General features: G+C 46.7%; 1 protein-coding gene and 1 long non-coding RNA gene across 4 annotated transcripts in view; one reads left to right on the plus strand and one right to left on the minus strand.

Moving 5' to 3' along the window:
- The window catches only part of LOC113567494 (uncharacterized), a 6,720-nt gene extending 2,670 nt beyond the window's left edge, over nt 1-4,050 (minus strand). For both annotated transcript variants that reach the window (XR_014124752.1, XR_003409458.3), the window contains exons 1-2: nt 3,704-4,050; nt 435-679 (exon numbers count right to left, since the gene is read on the minus strand). This is a non-coding gene — a long non-coding RNA (uncharacterized LOC113567494). The remainder of the gene's footprint in view (nt 1-434; nt 680-3,703) is intronic.
- Nucleotides 4,051-4,586: 536 nt separating this feature from the next.
- Nucleotides 4,587-10,000, plus strand: part of ephb4a (eph receptor B4a) — a 35,425-nt gene continuing 30,011 nt past the window's right edge. The window contains exons 1-2 of one of the 2 annotated variants that reach the window (XM_026995514.3): nt 4,587-5,032; nt 5,466-5,578. In XM_026995514.3, coding sequence (XP_026851315.2) covers nt 5,500-5,578 — 79 coding nt within the window. In that variant the 5' untranslated portion in view covers nt 4,587-5,032; nt 5,466-5,499. Of the gene's footprint in view, nt 5,579-10,000 lie in introns of both variants that reach the window. The other variant, XM_026995515.3, reaches the window with a different exon arrangement.

The following is a 10,000-nucleotide window of genomic DNA, read 5'->3' on the forward strand; positions in this document are numbered from 1 at the left end:
CCTCATGGTCTTTCATTCTATCACTCCATTCTCTCTCTCTCCTTCCTTTTCACATTACAAATCGGAGCATTTCAGAACACAACTTATTCCAGCTCCTACCTATCACTCTCTCTCTCACACACACACACACACACACACACACACACAAACACACACACAGTCGCAGACACGCGCACACCCTCCTCTCCCCTCTACACCTCTCCGAGCTGCCTGATCACCATGGCAACAGAGCATTTTCATGTTATCGCCATTCAAATATCCCCAATTAAAATGGGTCTGGCGGGGCATAAGTTTTGTGGTGTGTGTGTCCCAGCTCACCTAACACGTAACACGAATCTTAAAAGTGGAACTCGTTTGTTGACCCATTTCTTTATTAAATTTTACTCCATATTAATTAACCTGGGGCCACAAGTCCTCAAGCTGCATGTACTGACCTGAAGTCCACAGGGCCCTGTTAGAAGAAAGGGGGATGCTATCACGCTGAAGAAATCTTTGGGGTTCGTCCTTTCAGGGGTCATCCGGCGAGCGGGCGGCCACAGGCTTCAGTGGAGGACCAAGAGGCGCTACGGTGGAGACGGATCGGTCAGGAGATGCCTATCCGGCGATGCCTGTCCTCCTCCATCCTCTCCTGCATCTGGTTGTTGGCTTGAGGGTTTGCTAGCGCTTCACTCGCAGTGCCCTTAATGATACATGCAAAATAGGGGAAGGAAAGCTTAAAAGACTAAAGCAATCACTAAACAACAACAGCAAAAAGCATTACATGCATTACACGGAGAATTGTAGAAGAAGCAGCCCCGAGAGGTCTGAGGTCAGGGATTCGGTGGCACGGCCGCAACACGAGTAGATGGGGCGAAGCCGAACCGTGTTGCAGGCATGGGCCCGCCGGGCGCCACACACCACCTGGATGCGGGCGCGGCGCTCTGCCCACCGCTGCTGAACCGTGCGGTGTCCGGCCCAGGGGGCGGGCCCAACAGAGCCACATGGGCGCCCAGACCACTGTGATGGCTAACAAAGACCATTATTATGCCAACCCCTGAGGACTGAATGTTCTGAGGCTTAGTAGGAACCCAACTAGGTATTTTACAGCTCACAGCTTTCAAATATTTAACATCTTTTTCATTTTTTTTTTTTTTTTTAAATGACTTCAGCCAGAGATGACATTCTTATATATCATTTATTATTGTCAAACACATAGCGTGTCTCTGGGTGTGTGTGTGTGGGGGGGGGGGGGGGGCAGGGAGGCATAAAGAAACCTGAGAACCACCACTCTTGTGACATTTCATTCTCACGCTGTTACAAAAGCTGTGTGCGTGTGTGTGTGTGTGTGTGTGTGTGTGCGTGTGTGGAGATCAGAGGTAACAGTAGCCATGGATGACTGAACGAAGTGAGGGGGTGTGGTCCTCACACCCACAGGTAATACAGGATACTGCACGTTTATGTGATGGCGCAGGTTGGCTGGATCCTGTCATCCGATATCCACAGTCTTCCTGCTAGACTCAGAGAAGTGGGTACACACGCACTCATACACACGCACACGCTCACACGCACACACACACACACACACACACACACGCACGCACACAGCAGCACAGTACTTCTTTGCATTTCTCTTTTTACCTGACCCCCCCCCGTGCCCCTCCTCCAACACGTGCTCTCCCATTGAACCATCCATTCACACACACACCCCTCGCACCTCCTTCTCTTGAGTCTTCTCACCGTCTTTGCACTCGTTTGTCATTACACCTCTTTTCACACCTCCCCCACACATTCAGCCCTCTGACAACAGCCCATACACACACACACACACACACACACACACATCCGTCTGACAAAAACCCATGCACACAAACACAAACACGGCCCAGAGAACAGCCCATATACACACACTGACTGCAGTCCTGGAAGAATCATGACAGTGCATAAGTGCTGAAGTATCACTGCAGAGATATAATTGGTCTTTTGTCCATCCTATTATCATGAGTGGGCTTTGACTTGAATTCACATTAAGCCAGTGTGTTATTACACTTCTGTAACGTTATTATGTCTGTGCAGTAGCCACAGTGTATGAGTCAGGCTAACCAGGCTAACAATAACCACACAGAAAGAAGGCAGGTGATGGTGACAGCTGTCTGCTGGCTGAGATTCACTCTGGCACTGTGACAATTTTAAACTTTCTTTCTTTCTCCTGCACTTTCAGTTTTTTTCTCTCTCTCTCTCTCCTGTGCGCTTAAAATCATAAGTTTAATCAAATTTCTTTCTCTGTCTCTCCTTTCTCTCTCTCTCTCTCTCTCTCTCTCAATTTACTTCAATTATTGGCATGAATTGTAATTGTCCATATATATTATAATGCCAAAGCTTGGGTTACAGAATTTGAGAATATTACAGAATAATAAAATAAGGAATTGAGCACTGAACATATAAAACTGTAAATAAAAACCATATGATATATAGTTATATATAAAAACAGATAACATTGTAAATAAACAGTTGAAAATAAATAAAAAGCTGCAACTGAGAGGCCCTGTCTCTGTCTCTGTGGGTGTGTCTGTCATTCTCTGTCTCTGTGGGTCTGTCTGTCATTCTCTGTCTCTGTGGGTCTGTCTGTCATTCTCTGTCTCTGTGGGTCTCTCTGTCTTTCTCTGTCTCCGTGGGTCTGTCTGTCATTCTCTGTCTCCGTGGGTCTGTCTGTCATTCTCTGTCTCCGTGGGTCTGTCTGTCTTTCTCTGTCTCTGTGGGTCTGTCTGTCAATCTCTCTCTGTGGGTCTGTCTGTCTTTTTCTCTGTCTCCATCTCTTTAACCTTTTGTATCCCTGCTTTCCCCTCTATGTGTGTGCCCTTATAAGTCATTACTAACCAACAAATCAACCAGCAAATCTTGTGTGTGTGTGTGTGTGTGAGTGTGTGTGTGTGTGTGTGTGTGTGTGTGTGTGTGTGTGTATAGACAGGTTTGGGATGAGGTCCAGTCAGATCCTGAACAGATTTAGTAGCACATACGCCTTCTGACCCATTTACACACACGCACACACACACAGCCACTTTTTGGGCCAGAAGCTCAGAGCATCCTCACACACACACCAGGTGCACACATTCACACACATATGCTCACGCACCAGGTGGGTACAGTCACCAATACACACACACACACACACACACACATACACACATCATGAACATGTCAGGCACATGCACAAACACAAATATCCGTGATTCAACCCAGTGTATTCTCCCAGCACATTTGGAGATGTGTATACTCCAGATCAGACTTTTTTTTAAGTCCAGACTTTTTTTAAGTCAATGATTGTATGTCATATTGAGGCCTTGAAGGACCATTTTCATTCACTGTATAGCCTACTTGTATATGCTTAGGATGACTTTACCCATTTATACAGAATTTATTTCAACACACGCATTTAAAGGCAGCAAGTGATATAGACAATTTTATATTTAGATTTAGACAATCTTGTATTTGCAGCAGTAGATCAGTAGTCCCGATGATCAAACAGAAGTATTGCCTATGTAAAGCTGAGTGGAGAATTGAAAAAGGCTAGTTGGCAGAAGTGTTCTGTAGCATTTGTGTAAGTCTAGAATTTTTCTAACATTTTATGTTTATCACTTCATAAAAGATCAGAATTGTAGTCTTAGGCTTGCCGTCGTTTAAGGTTCCCTCGGCTTCAAGGTTGTTTATTCTGCTCCTTTCACCTCACCTGCCAAACATAACATGTTGCGGCGTTGCGCTCTCTCACGCTCTGCTCCTCCGGTCCGGTCTAATCTCCGAGATTGCGCTCTTTCTCACCTTCTCGCACACACCTCGCAAGTACACCGCTCCTGCCGCAGCTAATGGCTTTGCGACGAGGAGACAAGCGGCGACATTAGCATGAGAAGAGCCCGAGCCCGCCGCCGAACCACGCGCCAATCCACACGGGTGTCCCGAGGGACGCGAGGGAGGGCTGGTCTCGAGGGGAATGACAATGCGCGCTTCCTCACGAGGCTGGTTTCGCCCCGGGGATCGGAAAGAGGAAGAGTTTTGACAGGCCATCTAATGTTCCTGGTCGAGATCTGTGAGAGAATTAAGTTCCTAGTTGTGAGAAGAGTAGCCTACTCTGGCAGGCAGGCTGGGAAAGGGGTTCCGAAGTTACTCCGAAAATCACTCAGAGGATTTTAAGTATCGTTCATGTAATGCGGTGGGAACGGAATTTAATTCAAATATTTGACCACATTTTATCTCTGCCATTAACATTTGGCCACATAGTTACAAGACTGATAAGCCTCCTGTTTCAAACAAGAAATGCTTTTAGAGATTTGTTCAAATAAATTAGGCATACTGTAAGCGGAGACTAACACAAACAGTACCTCCTGCACACTGAGACTATCTTAACTTTTAGAGACAGGGGAGATATCTGGGTAGGTCGGAGTGGAAATAATACGCGCGTCATAGCTGAAAGAAAAACATAAAACGGTTGAGTAAATGCATTATTTTTAGGTCGCCCTTTTTGATTGATAGGGTGAGCTGACCTATGCCAGACGGGAATGGCATGAAAGAGGCGGAGCTTCTGAGTGAGGAGTGGTTGGTGCGTTTGCGTTCAGAGTGACCATTGTCGGACCACGACGCGCAGAGGAAGGGCTGCAGAAGTGGATGGTGTACACCCGATTTTTCGAGCTCATTGCCGTCTCGTGTCCTATGCATGGTTTTTCATGATAATCTCTCAGACGTAGGACTGAACACAGATTTGTTCACATTCATCATCGGATAACCATTTCACCAAGAAGCTGGCGAGTGACCACGATCGTCCATCTCTTCGGTTTTAGGGATTTTCTTAACCATACAAAGGACCTTCACTGACGGAAGCCAAATTAGTTTGGGAGCAAAACAGGCTACGGATAAACGTAGGATCATATACTTAGCAAATGTAGCAGGCATGCCATCAGGGGATGATTTTAAATCTCGTCGGGTCCTGAGGGGAAAATAAAGAAGGCGAAAATAATTGAGGTCCATAACTCCTGGACAAAGAAGGTCTTCTGGTCGAGGAAACGGTGTATGTTTCTCTAACACTAACCACCCCGGACAATAAGGCTAATAATATACTTTTTAGAAGTGGTTAAATAGAGGCTTTAACGTTTTAGCTTCTAACCAAGAAGATACGCTGGAGAAACCAAACCAAACAAACACTGCACTTGACTGAGCGAATCGCTTGTCATGAAAAGTTTCTTAACTTTTTTAAAGATATAATCTGTTCTGATAAAAAACAAAACTTGAGGGTTAATTTAAAATCAAAGTAATATATTTATTTATTTTTTTTTAGCGTAAAGTTTACCTCACTGGTTTGTGACACCGCGGACCGTGGACTACAGTGCTGCTCGTTCCCAATGCGGGTAGTGGTGCGGTCAATGGGTACACAGCCCAGCTGACGGTACTTTAACATCAGTCCTCCGTTTTCCTTTTTTTTTCTGGGACACGTTAATCGGTAGCGATCGCATTGCTGTCGGGAGCCATAACGCCATCATGCAGCTCGTATCTGGGAATGTGGCTGCGCTGTGGATCGTCTTACTGGAGTGTCTGCTGAAATCGGTGGCAGAGGAAGGTACGCTTAAACTCCATTAACCTAGCTAATACACCAAACTACCTGTTTGCATCAATCGCGTGTGTGTGTGTGTGTGTGAGAGAGAGAGAGAGAGAGAGAGAGAGAGAGAGAATTATACTCAATTATGTTGCCTCAGACTACTGTTTCAAATGTCGATTTCCGTCACAAATCATTCCTCGGCGACGTGCTAAAATCATGCGAATTACATTTGTATCAATCTCCAGGCCTATAACAGTATGGCATACGGACTGCATAGTACCCAGTTCATACAGTGTATGTGTGTGTTTTCCTCGACATCACCGGGGCGGTTTAGCCGGTCTGGACAGCGGTCTAGATGAAAGATGCGGTATTTAGTTGTAGGCTACTGCAGTTTGGCGTGTATACCGTTTCGTGAAATCGCTCGGTCGGAATCTTCGCTGTACTCAAGCGTTGTTGGCGTTGCTTCGACGGTAGAAAGTGATGTCCGTTAAAAAAAGTGCAGAAAACGTTTTCATTTACGAAAAAACCCTGCGAATTGTGATAGCCTTAGCGGGTGCTTATCTGTGCAGCACAGGGGTACACTGGTACTCAGTGTGATGTACCAGTAAGTGATTTTTAAACTGGAAATTCGGTAAATAAATGTAGCTATATTTTGTCATTCATTTTTTGGCTGTGGCGGGGGTCATTCTTCGGCAGTTGCTGGATGCCGAACTGGGATTAAAGTCATTAGAATGGTTTTACGGAGTTGTGGGCAGAGTTGGGGGGTATTAACCCTTTTAACTGCAGTCGACGACCTTATTAATTTGTGCCACCTCTGGTTTTGACTTGCATGATGTATCCAAATCAGATTACCGGCCTTTTTGGTTACTCAGTCAGGAAACACTGTGATGTTTCTTTTTATTAACCTGTTACTAATACGTACTGAGATGCCAGATTGTTCTGCCGTTGAAAAAATAGATCGTTTTCACTCATCTTTACACAGCGGCGCTGATTACCTTTGGCTACAGCTTGGTTCTTTTGATGTATTTTAATGATTTATTGATGGTGTCTTAACACGGAAAGCGTTACTGACTTTGTCCTAAATAATATTGGCTTTTATATTCGGTTCACAATTGTTCACTTACTTTAGAAAATCACCCTTTTAGTAGGCTACTCTAATGGAAATTCATGAAATGAAATTTCACTCCGTTGCCAGAGAAGCGGATGCAGTGCAACCGCTAGGGCACAGAAAGCCGAGGAGTGTGTTTTGAGCGGACGGCGCTGTGGCCTTTGCTAGAGATGAAAAGCGCAGCAACTGCAAACGCTCGACGGTCGGTTAACTCGAGTGTATCCGCCGCTGCTGGTGGACCGAGGATAAGCTCAAATGTAAGCATAAAGGTGACCTTTCGTGTGGGAACTAAAATTTGTCACGGCCCCCCGCACCTGTTTCGCACGGCGTCGGTCGGCCACATGCCTCCCGGTCGATGGAGAGAGCGTTCGGTGGATACACCTGCTCGCCGCTATCCGTAATCAATTAAACGGCCTCCGTGACAGACACGCATCGGTAATACCAGCACTGCGCCGTGACAGCGCCGGTGCATCGAATTAATGGGATATTGACCGATCTGTTCTCGTAATTAGCCGATGAGTCCCCTCGGCGCGAAGGATACAGCGATAAGATAGGGTGTCCCGGGCGACATCGGCGATGACCCGTCCCAGCCCGGGCCAGAGTGCGCCGGGACATGGTAGTTTGCAGTACCGACAGAATGTCCAAAACGGACGAGCAAACCCAAAACCGCCATCACATTTCCCATATGGACGTTTGCTTCGTTCTTTTTCGGCACGTATGCGGCAGGCTAGAACTTTACCAGGCCAAAAAAAAACAAACCATTGCGCCTGCCAAAGAGGCAGTCCTGCTGTTCCAGCTAAGCGAACAATAGCCATTAATTTTATAACATGGGTTTCAGCGTAGGTTATAGTTTTTAATTCAGGTTTAAATCTTGGCATTTCATTTGGGTTAATACTCTGGATTCCCTGCGGTGCCAAGATGCCATTCAGTACTGTAGACCGAAGGGGGCCTGGCAGGTTTTGTAATGATTAATTTGGTGAAGTCAAAAACAGGAGCCACAGGGGGTAGATTGGATTGTGGCCTGTGGGTCTGCCTCTGAAGACTTGGGCCGAGATTATACCCGAGCCAGATGCCTCAGGATCACCTTACCGCTCTCTAATTCCCTTTGTGGGCAAAGTATTGACGAAAAGAAAGAAATAACAATGGCTTTCATGTGAGTTAAGGCTCTGCTTCAAATTCGGCCTGCTCTCTCTCTCAGAACCCATTGCCCCCAAGTGTACATGTTAAGAGCTTAGCCATTTTACCTTCTGTCATCTCTCTCTCTCTCTCTCTCTCTCTCTCAGACTTCCTCTGTCTGCTTTCCTCTTTCCTCCTCCCTACTCTCTCGCTCTATGCCCCTCTTCTTTTCTTTTCTGTCTCTTTCTTTCATCGTGTCATTTTGAGTGGCATTTTAACTGTGGGTGTCATAAATGTTCTACTTGGGAAATTGCAAGTGTCGAGAGAGCAGAAAATGAGACACACACACACACTAAAACACACACACACACACACACACACACTCTGCGCGACTAAGGCACATTTTAACTTTCAGGGCAAACACAGACTCTTATCTTAAACGGCAGTGACACATTTATGCACATTGATAATGAGACAGACACTCTTTCGTCATTATCCTTTCTTTCGCTCCCTCGCTCTCTGTATCGTTGGGCGCTGTGGCAGTGTAGTGCCGATGTCTCCTCAGTGCCTTTGCCTTTCCCGCTGTGGAAATGCCGATCTCTGCCCAGAAATCCTATTAAATGGAACCGATTTTTATAAGACAGGGATTTGCATTTAAAACAGCCTTTGCCTTTGCTCTGCCTTCTCTCTCTCTCTCTCTCTCTCTCTCTCTCTCTCTCTCTCTCTCTCTCTCTCCCTCCTGCTCTCCATTTCTCTCTCCTTTTTTCTCACCCTCTCTTGCTCTTCCTCTGTACTTTGTTCTTTCTCTTTATCTCTTTCACTGCCTCTTCTTCATTCTCTCTCTCTCTCTCTCTCTCTCTCTCTCTCTCTCTCTCTCTCTCTCTCTCTCTCTCTAATCCTGTGATTAACTCCTTGAAGATTGAAACAGCAGTTCTCTCGTCTAATCTTTAGGCCTGCACCTCCTCGCTCTCTATGGAGTTACCAGGGCATGTGTGTACGCCGGGTTGTGTGTGTACATGTCCGTATTTGTGTTTGTGCGTGCGGGTGCAAGTGTGTGCGTGTCAGCAGTGTCACTGGCTCCCGGGTTCCTTCTGACGAGGTGGTGTTGGGGGCGTAGAGTCTCTTCTAGCAGATTCATCAGCGTTTCTGTCCCACCGACAAATATAGCACCCACCCCCACCTCAACCCCCCGCCTAAACATCTCGCTCACTCTCTCGTCCACTCTCCGTCCTCCTACATGCCTCTCAGCTTCACCATTTAGGACAACAGGAGACCCCTGACCCGCCCGAGACTCGCACAATCAGAAAGAGTGGGGAAAGAGAGAGAGAGAGCTGGAGTTGGGGGTGCACGGAATAATGAGGAGCTCGAGAGACTCTTGACAGGGTAGTTTGTGTCAGTTAAAGAGAAGAATCGAGTGGGGGGGGGGGAGTAAGTGACTGCGTGTCCGCACAGCCGAACGTTTGTTTCACGCACGAGCACGAGAGAAATGCCGGTGCGTGGTGAAAAATGGCCGAGCACTGGTAGTAGGGGGCGAAGTTTTCTGGACTAATCCTTCACACGCAGGCTGTCGGGTGAAGACCCGGGCCCCAAGAACATCCCCCCTCACAGGAGGAGGGCAAAGAGGAGCAGCTCACGCAGCAGCCATGCCCGGAAGCTTCTATTTTCCCATCCCCGGGAAAGGCAGGATTAGGGACGGGCCCCCCCAGCTCAGAAACCTTCCCGGTTCCAGTCGCTGCCGCATTGGTATCCGATAAGTTCACGTTTCCTCCATATTAATTCTCCCAGCAAAGTCTGAATCTAGCTGTCAGTCAGTAGCAGTAATAACAGGGACTGTTTTTAGCTTGATTACAGGGTAGTATCACAGAAGCCCTCGCAAACCGGCTACGGCTACTGCACCTTCGGTGTTCGCCAATTCACACTGCGTTACTTCATTCAGACATTTACTAAATGGTTAATTACCGCAGAGGTGGGCAGTGTGGCAAAATATCATCGTAATCCCCGTGAATTACGGCACTGGATGTTTTCTCGGTGCATCATGGGTGCTGTCAGTACCACTAGGGGGAAAAAAAAGACCAATTGCATGTTTCATTAAAAATAATTAGAGAGCTTGTAAACAAGTATGGTGTCACATTAACAAACCGTATTAAAAAGTAACCGATGTAGCCTTTGCAATGTGTCACTGCCACGCTACTGGTTTTGCTGGTATATTGTCCGATTTA

Source organism: Electrophorus electricus, chromosome 8, assembly GCF_041902795.1.
Source record: "Electrophorus electricus isolate QZ-2024a chromosome 8, ASM4190279v1, whole genome shotgun sequence".
In the NCBI taxonomy this organism is placed as follows: domain Eukaryota; kingdom Metazoa; phylum Chordata; class Actinopteri; order Gymnotiformes; family Gymnotidae; genus Electrophorus; species Electrophorus electricus.